General features: G+C 40.1%; 1 protein-coding gene across 3 annotated transcripts in view; it reads left to right on the forward strand.

Annotated features, from left to right (window-relative positions):
* The window catches only part of MOB3B (MOB kinase activator 3B), a 224,341-nt gene that overhangs the window by 52,507 nt on the left and 156,950 nt on the right, over positions 1-14,884 (forward strand). For all 3 annotated transcript variants that reach the window (XM_077147989.1, XM_077147990.1, XM_077147991.1), the window contains exon 2: positions 7,902-8,525. In XM_077147989.1, coding sequence (XP_077004104.1) covers positions 8,108-8,525 — 418 coding nt within the window. In that variant the 5' untranslated portion in view covers positions 7,902-8,107. The remainder of the gene's footprint in view (positions 1-7,901; positions 8,526-14,884) is intronic.

The raw sequence follows: 14,884 nt of genomic DNA on the forward strand, positions 1-14,884 counted from the left end.
CCTCCCGTTCCCCTTCTATCACCTGCCTTATGTGGTTGTGTTCTCAAACCGTCCATCTTTGTATTCAGTTACAAATTTGGTGGGGATTTTTAAGTGTTCTTTTCTTCCTTTAAAAAAAATCAGTAAAATCACTAGGATGTCTTTCTTAAAGATTAAATGGATCAGCTGGTTTTATATCATAATAATTTTACTTTCACTATTTATATTTAAAATTGTGGTAAGGTCAGACCAACCCTATAATTCCAAGGTTGGACCAAGGATTTACTTCTTTCCTGTTGTTGGGAATCCCAACCAGTCTCTACTGGTCTCTAGAAGGTCTCCTTTATTTAAAAGAACGATGAAAAAAAAGGAAGAAAGCTTGTCTTTTCTTCAGAGCACAGAGTATGTGGTGTCTTAAACCACACTAAATAAGTCCTACTCATTTCTTTCCTTCCACCTTTTCCACCTTTCTCACTATGTATGGCTTGTCCTCTCTGAATGTCGATGTCTCTAAGTCTATGAAATGATAAATCGTAATGAGTCTGTACTGCAAACACCTATGCACTGATTACTGCTGCTGCTATGGTATATGAGGTTCTGTGAGATATTTTCACTTTTGGAATATTTACTCATACTTTTAATTCTGGAATGTTCCCGCTGATGACGATAAATAAACAAATGCAACTTGAATGGCCATTGAAGAGCTATTAAGTCATGGGGAGTGAGGCTCACGTGACACATTCATGCTGTGGGGCTACACCCATTCATGCTGACCTCATCTGCGTTCAGAAACACAACAAGCATTTTAAAGCCATGAACTCATACATGCCTTTGAAGACTAAAACAAGACATTAATGTCTCTCCCAACTAATCTAACAACATGCATCGAAATGGTGACTCAGAGTTGAGGTGGTTGATTGGTTGGGCCAAAAAGTGTATATATATAAGCAAGCTTCTTTTCAGGTAGGAATGCAGGAATCTCTCTAATTGTGGGGATATCTTGTGAGTGAAGATAGCATTTAATGAGCAGGCAGGAGTAAAGGTGTACACAGGTTTAATTATATTGCACCCTCAAATGCATCCTTTATGGAACCTGTGAAGGTCAGATGATGTTTATCTTATTTGCATATATGCAGACACTCTCACCTCTATAATCATTTCAGAATGTAATATTTTTTAAAAGGCATTTGTTGTAATTTTTGTACCCTAAACTAAACTACAAAAAGAGATTATTAGAATCAGTTTGGGCCTAATGGAATTTTATTGGTCTTCAACATCAGAGTGTAGTTTCCCTTCTACTTTTATTCAATATTTGTAGTATGGAAAGAGATTCCATGGGAAACCATAGAGAGAAAAAATATATAGGGAGAGGATGAGAAATCAGACTAGTCATTCTTCAATTCTGAAAGACTAGAATTATACATAATGCAGGGGAAAGGGACAGCCTGTTTGAGAGAGAAGTTAGTTGACTTGGCCTTTTAGGAGGTACATTTGTAACTTCAGAGCATCTAAAAGCTCAAAATGCCTGACTTCAGTAAGCATACAGGTTGAGGTACAGCTCACAAATAACTACGTTACACTTTGATATAAAGAGTTCTTCATTCATTGTTATTTATTCATTCATTCAACAAACATTTAGTGAAGTTGGTTCTGCGCCAGCACCATTCTAGGTTCTGGGGGCCCAGCAGTGAAGATGACCCAGTGCCCTCTGGGGCATTTCTCTTAAATGACCTTCCTGTAGCGAACTGTCCTGCCAGCTGACCCTGCCAGCAGGAGACTGCCATCCTAGAGATGAGCTATTGACTGGTGTCACTTTGGTCCCTCTGCATTCTGCTTCCCATCCACCCTCCGGTGCCATTTAGAGGGGTTTTCAGCTAGAGGAGATGGATCTCTTAGGAGTGTGTCGAAGAGTTGTTTTATTCCTTCTTTATCCCTGGCAAGGACCTGCTGAGTTCTTAACTCATGAAGTAGAAGACATCAGTAGGAAAAGAAAAATAAGAATTTTACTTGCCAGTGTTGCTTAGTTACTTCATCAACATGCCCTTGCAGCCCAGCTGAATTGTCTCTGTGTCTTTTATAGTGCACATGTTTTATTGCTCTAATTGATCTATTAAGCAGAAAAATATGAAGAACACATGGAGCTCAACACATATCAATTTTAGGCTGTTTATTTGGATTTCCGCTTTTCTCTTTCCATAAGACCTCACTATTTATTGTCCTTTTCATACCTAATCTAATTCTCTGAAGGAATCATGTCAGGATCACTGCTGGTACATTTAAATTTGTGGCTTAAAAAGCAAAAGTTAATAACTAACCTCAAAACTAGGCATCAGATTGTTAACTCTTCAAAGTCAGGGACCAAGCTTTAATTAATTCTGCATCCCCAGTGCCTAGCACCATGTATCTCACAAATAAGGTTTTAGTAAATGTTTATTGATTGAATGAATGAGCAATTGGCTTCCAACACCTATTGAGAACCAGCATTGTAGTAGGTGTAATTCAGAACGTAGAATTTGTTTTTAGTTCCTACCCAGTGGGCAAAACTTGTGACTTGTTCTTTTCTTTCTGGAAGCTGGACAAGGACAGAGAATAACCACTGTATTGTTGCTTGTGCTGCCTATTATTGAGCCAAAGAAGCTGTCCCGTATGAGACTGCAGCAGCAGCGGTTCCCATTCCGGCTGGTATTGTGAAAAGGCATTCACTGGGCACCTCCTGGCTGCTGGGTGCAGTGCTGGCCCATTCAACCCAGAATAAAAGACTCGCCCGTTGTCTTCATCTGTCAAGGCAATTGTATTCAAAACAGTGAATCTCTCCTCCTTCTATTTCTGAAACACACACACACACACACACACACTCAACTAGAGACTATGTTTATGAAGGAAACTGCTGACAAAATAACAAATGGAAGTTTATTTATTCATCTCTTTACTCAGCCAGTCCTACAGCCCTCCAACCCAGTGCTTCTCAAAGCATACACATTTCCTGAGATTTTGTTAAAATGCAGATTCTGATCCAGAAGACCTGGAATGAGGCCTGAGAGTCTGCATTTCTCAAAAGCTCTCAGCGATGCCAAATCTTCTGGTCAGTGGAGGGCACTTCAGGGATCCAGGTCTAATCTATCTAAGGAAGCTTGTTAGAAATGCAAGCTCTCAGACCTCCCCCCAGACCACCTGGATCAGAGGCTACATTTTAACAAGATCCTTGCTTAAAATTTTGAGAAATACCATTCTAATAAATGAATGCACCTGCAAGTATAAATTATGCCCATGAGTCCTGATGGGGCTCTGGTTGAAAAATAAGGCAAGGTAGATTTAATATTTCCTTTTTCACGCCAGTATTTTTGGAGGGTATGCCAATATAGCACCTGATACTCCAAGACACAGACAGGTGCTTCTTTGTTCAGTCATTCAGTGGCCGGCTGAATCTGTCATCCATCCTGGATTCCCATTGCCTCTAAACAGAGGGACTGTCCAGCCAACCACCCTGCTCAAAAGAGCTTCTTCTAGACCAAAATGTTTGTCCAGAACAGATATGCTCATATCTGAGCATGCCAGAATGATTAACAAGTTTGCACCCAGCATCAGGGGATCAGAGTTGCTGTTTTCTTGTCTGTAAATTGGGAATAATACCATCTGTTCTGGCTTCCTTAAAAGTCTTACTGTGAGAAGCTTTGAAATAGACATGTGAAGCAGCTTTGAAAACATAAGGATGGTCGTGAGATTATAAAACAGCTTTAGTAAGAAAAAATGTTTTAGTGTCAGAGAGACCTGGATTCAAATTGAGCCTTCCCATCTCCTACATGATTTTAGGCAGATTTTTAAATGAGTTGAGCCTCAATTTCTTTGTAAGTAAAATGGTCATAAAAGCATCTACTCTACAAAGCTGTGGTGAGGATTAGACATGTTGATAGCCCATAAAAGGGATGTTGTGCAAAATAGAATTTACTAAATGGTGGCTGAGAGCAGCACGTTAATAGGCTCTGTTGGGAAATAACCTTCCAAAGGCAATTTCTCCCTCAAGTGAGCCCGTTAGAGTGAGGTAAAAAGAGGGTGACTTTAAAACTGGTTAAAGTTTTGAAGAGACACCCACACAATTCAAGAGACTGGTATCTTGGAGTCCATAATCTAAATAGCTCTGAAAAAAAAAATCCTCAAACTTCAAGCAAGGTTTTAATATTTACTGAAGTATCTGTGAGTACCGACTGCTACAGGGCTCTGTAACGAGGAAGATTGGCTGTGATTATTCTGTTTCGTTCACGTGCCCCCATCAGAGGTGTCAGAGAGACTTGAAGATGGTGTCCGCAAGAGCCGGCACTGATGTGGAAGAATGTGTCCCCGTGGGTGTCCACGTAAGCAAACATCCCGGGCTGCTGGAAAACAGCAGTTGGCGGCACAGAGGGCCATTGAGGCTCTGAATTAGAGGCTCTGAGAACTTGTGTATTGATGGCACCCTCATTATCAGAATTATCAGAACAGCAAGTCCTATTTGCTCCAGACCTGAGGGGGTGGCTGTTGGGTTGTTACTGCTTTCTTGTCAGCATTTGCGACACAGAGGGACTATTGTCTACTTAAAGAAAAAATGTTCTCAACATGCTTTTTAAAAAAATCTTCCTAACCTCTAGATCATGCTTTTCTTTTGGAAATACTCTTTCAAAGCCCCCAGATTTCTTAGGGCTCTTCCCAGGCAGGCTAAGCCTTTGAGAAGGGATTCTTTCGAAAAGAATATCCTTCTCTTTCCCTAGAGTTTGTCGAGAGGAGTTGCGCTGTATTTGTTGATATCCTTGCAGGTGACATTCCATAGTATCCATGATGTCATTCACAGACAACCTCAGGCACAGAGGCCGTGGAACTGCTTTTCCACATGGGTCTGTGTGTAGGGGGTGGGGGCACATGAGGAGACAAAGAAAAACATCATGTGAAAACCTCTTAGGAAGAGAGGGCAGGGGTCAGAGGGAGCAAGTGAGCAGCCAGATGCTGCAGGCAATGGAGGAAAGAGGCATTCAGCTGATCAGCAGTTCTGAGAAAAAAGCAGTTTGTAAGTGAAGACCAGCGCATCACAGGTATTTTTCGTTGCCTGAATGACTTCAGGCAGAATGCGTCCCCAAACCGTGTTTGAGTATGGAACAGCAGAACACTTTCCAAGCAGTTTGGTGAGATCCTGCGCCAAGTCCATTTTAATAGATTCCATAATGGGCCGTTCAGAATCCAAGCACAGCTGTTGGCTGATTTTGTAAGTGCTTCACTCGTGAGTGAACCAGTTATTTCCTCTCTGTTTCCAGGATACCGGACACAGTCTTCACCTCCAGTCAATATATATTAGTTAGTGGTCTTCGGGAAGCTCCGGGGAACAGGGTATTAATGAGCCAAAAGGATTAACAGCATGAAGGCCATCATTTATTTTTTTAACATTATTTTTATTGTGAAATATAACATATATACAAAAAAGCAATAAATTTCCAAGTACATTTTAACAAGTAGTTATAGAACAGATTTTAAAGTTTGGTACAGTTCCACAACTTTTCACTTTTTCTACTAGCTGCTCCAAGATACTGGAGACCAACAGAAATATCAATATAATGATTCAACAGTCATATTCATTTGTTAAATCCTATCTTCTCTGTTATACTTCTCCTTTTTAATTAGCATGTATATATAAAAGCAATAAATTTCAAAGTACATCATAACAATTAGTTATAGAACAGATTACAGAGTTTGATATGGGTTATAATTCCACAATTTTAGTTTTTGTTTCTAGCTGGTACTGTAGGCTAAAAGAAATATCAGCATAATGATTCAATGCTCATACTGATTTGTTAAACCCAACCTTCTCTACATAACTCCACCAAAACCTTTGATCTTTCTCCCACTCTTTAGGAGTATTTGGGCTATGCCCAAATTCTAACTTTTTCATATTGGAAGGGGTTGTCGATAATATGGGATAGGGGGATGGAACTAGCTGATGTTCTGGAAAGGTTGGTCCCTCTGTATTTCAGGACTTATTTGATTCAGGGACCCATCTGGAGGTTGTAGGTTTTAGAAAGTTACCCTAAGTACATAGAGCCTTTGTCGAATCTTACATAATGCCCTAGGTATTGTTTAGGATTGGCAGGAATGGTTCTGGTTGGGGGTTGACAAGTTATGATAGGTAGCAATGACTAACTGAAGCATGTGTCAGAGTGACCTCCAGTGTAGCCTCTCAACTCTACCTGAACTCTTTCAGCCACTGACACCTTATTTGTTACACTTCTTTTCCCTGTTTTTGTCAGGGTGGTATTGTTGATCCCATGGTGCCGGGGCCAGGCTCATCCCCGGGAGTCATTTCCTATGCTGCCAGGGAGACTTTCACCCCTGGATGTCATGTCCCATGTAGTGGGGAGGGCAATGGTTTCATTTTCAGAGTTGGGCTTAGAGAGTGAGGCCACATTGAATAACAAAAGAGGTCCTCCGGAGGTGACTTAGAGGCATACCTATCGGTAGGCTAAGCTTCTCCGCTGTATACATAAATTTCACGAGACTAAGCCTCAAGATCAAGGGCTTGGAAGGCCATCATTTTAAAAAATATAAGGCCATGTGGTAAGAGCATTTTCTAGAATTCAAGAAGCTGGATTTCAACCCCAACCATGCCTTACTAACTACAAGACCTTGTTGGGCAGGTAATTTTATCTCTTGGAGATCCAGGGATAATATTTCAGTTTTGTCCTCTATAGACCTCACCAGATTTTTGTAAGAGTCAGTGAGATAATGGAGAAGTGAGCACTCAAAACTTCTAAACTATGCTGTCTATTATGGTAGCCACTAGCTACATCTGGCTATTTAAATATAAATGAATTAAAATTAAAGAAAATTAATATTCAGTTCTTCAGTCACACTAGTCACATTTCTAAGGGCTCAATAGCTACATGTGGCTAATGGGTGCAATATTGGACAACAGGGAAAGGGAGCATTTGCATAGAAAATTTGGTTGGACAGCACAGCCTCAAAGCATTATAGAAGATATGATATTAAGGATATAAGAATGACATGTTACAGGGTTGAAAAATGCTGTCATAGTTATGGATCCTTAGAGAGAAAGAGAACCCTTTCAAGTTAGGAGAAGTGAAACAAGGAATGTGTTTGACTAACTGAGGAAGATTTCTAGAGCCCAACAGCAGTGAACATAAGTTTCAAGAGGTTTGTAGTGAACTAGTTAATAGAAAATGACCAGGAACTAAAGAAGCCAGTCTCCCCTTCTAACACTTTCTTTTCTTTTTTCATATTTTCTTTTCCCTATGGCTGTGTGATCTCATCTTTGTTTCTCTGTGTATTGGCCTTATTCTCCTTTTTCTCTCTCCAGACAGCTTTCTTAAGTCCTCTACCCATGGCCTGAAGAGGGCTCAGTCAGGACAGTTAACATCATTGCTCAGGGATAATGCCCAACAAAGCTGGGTTATGATTCCAGTTCCCAGGAGAGGGATTATTATTAGCTAGTTTGGTATGATGGCTACCCTTGCTCCAATCAGCTGTATCTGGGAGGATGAGGGTTTTCGCCCCAGGCTTACTAAGGAGGGGTGGAAGTGGTGGGTGAGCAGATGCTCAGAAAAGGAGCATATGAGCATATGTGGAATAGGGCCAGGTCATTGGCCAACATGCTCTACTATAAGGTGCATTAAGCCTGAGATCACACAAGGACCAGCTGGCAGAGAGTTGAGAAAGGCCTTGAAGAAAGAGAGTGGAATATCTTTTCTTCATTGGTTATTTGCTTGGTTGGATCACAAGTACAGATTCACAGAGGAGTGGCTTAGCTTCTGTGTCCATGTCTGTCTTCCACCCAGACAGAAGTGGGCATAGCCAGAAATACGAAGTGGAAGATTAGGTGTACGCATTTGTCGTTTCATAAATGCAAACTGGGCACTCACAAATCCCTTTTTCTCTTCTGCTTCTAGAAAGAACATGAGGTCCCCCTGGAAATCATTCAAGAGGAAGATGGAAGAGGCTGTTTTTAATCTGTTTTGAGAGAATAAAAGCTGCAGGCCACAAGACTGGGGTCTCAGATTGGTAGTGGAAAACCCTGTTTAGCTGTCGTATCACACTGAGACGTTCCTGGTGCCTTTTTGCTTCCTGCAAAAGCAAGGAAGATAAGGAAAAGACCATGTCCATAGCGCTGAAGCAGGTTTTCAACAAGGACAAGACCTTCCGGCCCAAGAGGAAATTTGAGCCTGGCACACAAAGGTTTGAACTGCACAAACGGGCTCAGGCGTCCCTCAACTCGGGTGTGGACCTGAAGGCAGCAGTGCAGCTGCCCAGTGGGGAAGACCAGAATGACTGGGTGGCTGTGCACGTGGTGGACTTCTTCAATCGGATCAACCTCATCTACGGCACCATCTGCGAGTTCTGCACTGAGCGGACCTGCCCAGTGATGTCAGGGGGCCCAAAATATGAGTATCGGTGGCAGGATGATCTCAAGTACAAGAAGCCGACTGCACTGCCAGCTCCCCAGTATATGAACCTTCTTATGGACTGGATCGAGGTCCAGATCAACAACGAGGACATATTTCCAACGTGTGTGGGTAAGTCCTTTACCAGCTTCTTAGTTATTTGGTCATGCCCCACCCAAGCTCAGAAAGTTTGCAGAGGCTTCTTCTAAGACAGCAGTTGAAAGCTGTATAGCACTCAGGTCAATGTTTCCCTAAATCTCATCATTCTCATATATTTTTCTTTTCTCCATATCTAAATATTTCACTGAAATTTTAAAAGATCATCTGTGGGCCACTCAAAATTGTGGCCTCCAGTGGTAAACATACCATTTGCTGGGGAATTCTGACCTCGTGAAGTGTTAGAGTTGATCTGGTTGACTTCCTTAGGAGTAGACTCTGATCTACCCAGTTATTCTGGTAAGGTTTTTTTTGTTTTTTGTTTTTTTTTTTTTGTTTTTTAAGGTTTTTATGTTGTTCACCTTAATTTGAATAGTTAAGTTGACTCTGGTACAATTATTGGTATTTTTCACTGAGAATTAAAAAATCCTGGTACAAGAATCCATATATTTTTGGGGGGTTAGTGAACAGAGGGTTGGCATTCTGGAGAAATAAAGAACCTGGCATTCTGTCCTTCCATCTTCCAATTCAGGTTATTAATTCCAGGCTGTGTTGTTAATCCTGGACACTTATGTAGCTAGCTGCTGGACCGGGACACTTGAAATGAAACACAAATGGTTTTGCTTGCTTTATGCTGTAAACTATAAAACTCTTCAAGGGGAAGGACCAAACTTTTATACCTCTTATATTTATTTATGCTGATGATCACTGGATTTCCCATACACTGACTGGCCAAATTTAGAATTCATTTTTTTAGACTCCAGTCTCCAGTACCTAGCACAATGCCATGGAACCTTGGTACACACTCAGGAAATATCTGTGGAATGGTTGAATAAATACTGGTCTATTGGAAAATTTTATGTAAAAACTCTGAGATGGTTGAGAGAGAAAAAAAGATTTGGAAATCACCATTGAAATCACCTCTAGATGGGGTATGTCTGTCCCTATGTGGTATATGGAAAGTTGGGGTATGGGGTATATGGAAATAATTAAGTTTATACTAGAAAAAAGTGTATAAATTGATTGGGGCAGTATGTACATCTTGAAATATTCAGCACACAAACTAATTTGCTCAGAATCCTTGTGTTGCCTTGATTCATCCAGTTCACTCATGCTCTTTCTCGCCATCTTTGTTAACCGGAAGGAGGTCTGTGGGGTTGGGGTGGGGAGTGGTCTGTGGTAGTGCATGCTCCCTTGGTTCACTGGAGGAAGAAGGCAGAGGAGGAAGAAGGCAGATTTCAAAAACTCCCCTAGTGAAATACTAGACACCTCAGGGGGATGGAATTTCTTAGGTTTATATCCTTTTGTACTTTCATTGACTGTCAGAAACCTCTTTTGGAGCTGGAAGGAATTTTTCTTTTCCAGAAGCATTACAAGCAATTGCCAATGCTCTGTGCAGAACATATGATAGCAATAAGGATAAATAAATGTGGGCAACACTACCTCCTCTTCATCTTTTCCCTTCTGTTTCTACTCTTGTATGCTTTGAACTCTGGGCACTTCTGCTCTCTGGCAGCTGTGGTTAACACACAGAGATGCTGACCAGAAATAACATCACAGAGCCATGGGGTGTTGTTTGAGAGAGAGGAAGCTTCTGGCAGTCTGCTTGGAAAACAAGATATCATAGATGGTTTTAGACTTGGCTTAAAGGAAATCAGTGGATGCCTCCATATCCCTCAGAATAATTCACTTTGCTTTCTTTTCTAGACATTTCCTTAGCCATTCTGCATGCTTAGGGAACAAGCTTACCTGATCATGATCCTTTGTTTCAGCTTTTCCCAATCTATGCTCCAAAGTGTATGAATCCTCTAAGAGATTTTAATGGGTGTACCATGAATTTATTTCCCAATGGTTAAATGAGCTTAGGGCATGTTGAGTGAAATAAAGTTAAGTCGATTTACCTAGTGCAGGACTTTTATTATGCTAGTATGCATTATGAAGGCCTCCAAGAGAAGTAGGCTTTAATAAGTGTTGCTTCCTAACTGACCATGGAATTTTTTTTAATGGAATGCCCATTATCTCTATGGGCTATGCTAATATCTAAATGTTAGAGTTTGGAAAATGTAATCTATATGTTGAAGTTTTCAAACTTCAGTTTGTACTAGAATGACTTGGGGCTTCTCTTCAAAATGTAAATCCCTGAGTCCTCCCCCATAATAACTAAATCAGAATCTTTCATGTGAGACCCTAGAATCTGTGCTTTTAACAAGCTTCCCTACTTTGAGAAAAGTAATATAAGCTATTCACAAACAAGCTTTTATGTACTCCTCCAACCTTATTGCTACCTCCCCAGTTATTATAACAATGCAGAATGCTTTTCTTTCCCCCAGAATCAGTCTGTTTCTTCTCTCTCTGAGAGAATATTATCCATGTTATTCTCTCCTTTAGACTCATCTCTCTTCCACCTTCTCTGTCTAGTGAATTATCATATACCCTTCAAGGTCCAGCTCAGATACCATGTCCTCTATGAAGGCTTTCACCCATTAGAATGTAAGCCCCTTATAGTTATGGAACATGCATTAGTCACATGACTATCCCAGCACTAAGTCCAGTCTTGGTGCCTGATAAACTGTTGAATGGATGGATGGATGGAGAAATGAACAAATAAAACTCCAGCATGTGAATGGCACTGGTGGTTGAAGCAAACTTAAACAAACGTCTTTGACTCCCGTTGTCAATGTTCCTGGGTATTTCCTGCATCTTGACTCCATCAAGTTTAATTTCTTTTCGGTTTGACTTTCCTAATGTGAAATGTTAGGGGTCAGTAAAAACCACCGGCATACACCATCACTATGCGGGTTTTCATCAGCATCCTATTCACCCCTATTTGCCCTCCTCGGACATCATAGTTGCTGTGTTTTGAAAGAACCTATCTGTAGGAACCACTTTCTCTGTTTCAAGTCATTTCCTCCTCTTCTTCCTCCCCCTAATTCCAGCCTACTTTTTTTCTTTTTGATCATTGTGCTGTCATGAGTCATTATCATAGAAAAGATCAAGATGTCTGTCAGGATAAAGTAAAAGAAGAATTTTCAGCAAACAGACCCTGGGTGGATGAAAAGTGGGGAGTTCTGCTTAGAATTACAGCTTTGAATCCTAAGCATATTTTTGTGTTCCTTCCTGGGAATTGGAATGGGTTTAAACATTACCTCTTCCCCACTGTGATCCAAAGAAACAGAATTGGAAAATACTGACAGATGTGAGGGTTTCATCCTTAGTTAGATATTAAAGGATGTAACAGCTGTTGATCTCTACCACTGAAACATGGAGGAGAGAAAAGCTTTCACCTATTCCTAGATTCATGTTTAACTAGGAGACCTGTGCTATTTCTGAAGTTGAGTTTTCTCAGATGGGAGAATACCAAACAGATGTGACTCCCTTATCAGCCTTAGTCTCCTCCATTCTTCCTTGACTCCCTCCTGTTCCCATTGTTTAAAAATGCAACAGACGTCCCGACTAACGCCCTTAAAATAGCAGTATCCTCAGAACCAAGAGCCACCTCCTCACTGATGCTATCTCTTTAACTACTTTTTTTTTGTATGCTGTATGGCAAGGTCACATTTCATTCTTTTTCCATTTGAGTATCCCACTATTGCACACCATTTGTTGAATTTTTGTTTGTTTGGGAAGTTCATGGACCAGGAATCGAACTCCAGTCTGCTGCACAGCAGACGAGAATTCTACCACTGAACTACATTTGCACCCTCTCTTTAGCTACTTTTGGAGATAACAACCAAGATAGAGAAATAGAAATAGAAAGCCACAATCTTTTTTTTTTTTTAACTCTATTGCCTCTCTAATGTAATGACTTTTATGTTCTAGTCCCCAGCTTCCCTATTTTTCCATTATATAACAGGATTTATTATCTTAGATGTAACACTCGGAAAGAAAAAAGTAGAAGACTTAGAGCTCCTCCAACTCATATGCTTTTAAAAAAGGCTTTGGAGAGGGAGAATAGGAACATTTGAAAAAACAGTTACATGGTCTCGCCTACCTTTATAGTTTGAACAAATGGGCATCATGAAAGATAAGAATAGGGAAGGGAAGCAAGGGGTGGAAATTCATACTTGGTGAGCCAGCTTCACTACATCTGCCACTGTTAATTTTTCTTATTCCTTACAATAACTCAAAAAATAGATTTAATATTCCTTTACATACATATATGTAATATATACATATTACATATATATAAAGCAAAGAGGCTTTCCCAAGGTTGTACAATTTTTAAAATTTAGCAATTAGAATTTGAGCTATAGGATGTCTGGCCAAAATTCTGCATCCTTGTCATTTACTACCCTTCAGAGCACATATCAGTTTTTCATGTTATTTCCTAAACATGCTAAGACATTTCAATGGATGGTTTTAGGGGGCTGCCTCAGATGGAGAAAATTTTAGAAAATCTGTTATTTGTTATGCTTTAACGGAAATAAATCTTTTTGTTTGTTTGTTTCTAATCACCCTGAAATACCTGTGAAGAGTGTCCAGGTATTGTAACTGTTCCCATGTTTCATTCTAAGGATGAGCAGAGGATAACTTAGCCTCACAAAAACCTTTTTCTGGTCTAGGACTATCTTTTACTGCCATTGGGTCATTCATTCTTCTAATAGCTGTTTACTGAGCACCTGCTTGGGACTAAGCCCTCTGCTAGGCACCCAGAGAGAGCAAAGCAGAGAGTCCCTGTCCTTGGGCATTTTATAGAATGTCCAGAATGCTTTGCTGCTCTAAATTACTCTGCACATTTTTCTAAAATGGGTAGTATGTTCAGTGGGCAAGTGTATTATGGAAATAGCTGCATCCCTTTGACAACCTTTCTCATAAGGCTTGTAGCTGAGCTGAGTTTCATCCTCTCTTAAAACATTGTGGCCAGAATTTATAAGGTTCCACAAGGGTTCCAGGCACTAGAGTAACTTCACAGAAACCTATAACCTCCAGATGGGTCCCTGGTCCAGCTAAGTCCTGAAACCTTGCCCAGTCTCTCCAGAACATCAGATAGTTCCATCTCCCTACACCATATTAGTGACAGACCCTTCCAATACCAAAAATTTAGAATTGCCATAGCCCAAACCACCCCAATGAGAGGTATGGAAAGATCAAAGGGGATGGTGGAATTATACAGAGAAGATAGGACTTAACAAATGAATACGAATGCTGAATCATTAAATTGATATTTCTTTTAGTTGCCAGTATTTTAGAGCAGATGGAAGTAAAAACCTGAAATTGTGAAATTGTAACCCATGTCAAAGTCTGAAATATGTTCTACAACTAACTGTGGTGCTGTGCTTGGAAATTTATAGCTTTTTTGTATATATGCTATTCTTCATAAAAAAAGAAAGGAAAAAAAATTGATTGTGATAAAAAAGTATTTAAGCCCTCTAGCCTCCTAAATTCTAGAGCAGCTAGAAGGAAAAATATGAGGATTGAATGGTAGCCTGTGACAAACTCTGGGATCTATCCTGTAACCACTTTTTGAAGAGTGCTTTCAAAACTATTGCTTCTTTATTTCTTTGCTTTGTATATATGTTAAACTATACAATAAAAAAGTTTTAAAAAAATATTGTGGCCAGGAGTGTGAGAATGTAACAATGTCCATAGGGACAAGGGTCTCAGACATGGGATGTGATGAAGCTGTTTATAGTTAGCCTTTAAATTTTAATTTTTTATTTTCTATTGTTTGTCTCCCTCATGTTTCTTTGTTTTGATGTAAATCTATATAGCATGGGTAAGAAAGATTATGTACCCACAAAATATATTAACACTGTGATAAAACTAGCTCTGGGATTGCAGATGGAGAGTGATATTTAATCAACTAGCTGCCACTTACAAGTTGCCTTGTGATGTAGGTAAGCATGTAATTGCTGAGTTCCCATTTCTCTGTAAATTGGAGATTATAATTCTGACTTCACAAGGTTGTTGTGAAGATTAAATGAGGTAGTATGAATGAAAACACCCAGCCCAGAGCCACAGAAGTGGTGTCAAGAATAAATGTATGTTAGTTGTTCCTCTCTTTGCACACGTTTCTATCATGAAGATGCCACTAGACAATTTCTGAACAGTGTTCTGAGAATAATAAAAGGCTCAAAAGATTTTTTTTTTTTTAATTAACAGTCCCCATTGCTGAGTCACTCTATGGCATAAATACCTTAGGTTATTGTCTCTCGAAGGCTGTGGGAATTTTCAATGCTTCTTTAGGAATTGGACTGATTCCTGGCTTCAGGAATGAGCATCTACCTCTTCAGAGAGGCAGCCACCAAGAAGCATCTTCTCACTTGGTTTTCAGGAGACTAGCTACTAAACCTATGTCCAGTGCCAAACCAGCTAACCTCAGATGAGGGTGGGTA

Source organism: Tamandua tetradactyla, chromosome 2, assembly GCF_023851605.1.
Source record: "Tamandua tetradactyla isolate mTamTet1 chromosome 2, mTamTet1.pri, whole genome shotgun sequence".
Classification (NCBI taxonomy): Eukaryota; Metazoa; Chordata; class Mammalia; order Pilosa; family Myrmecophagidae; genus Tamandua; species Tamandua tetradactyla.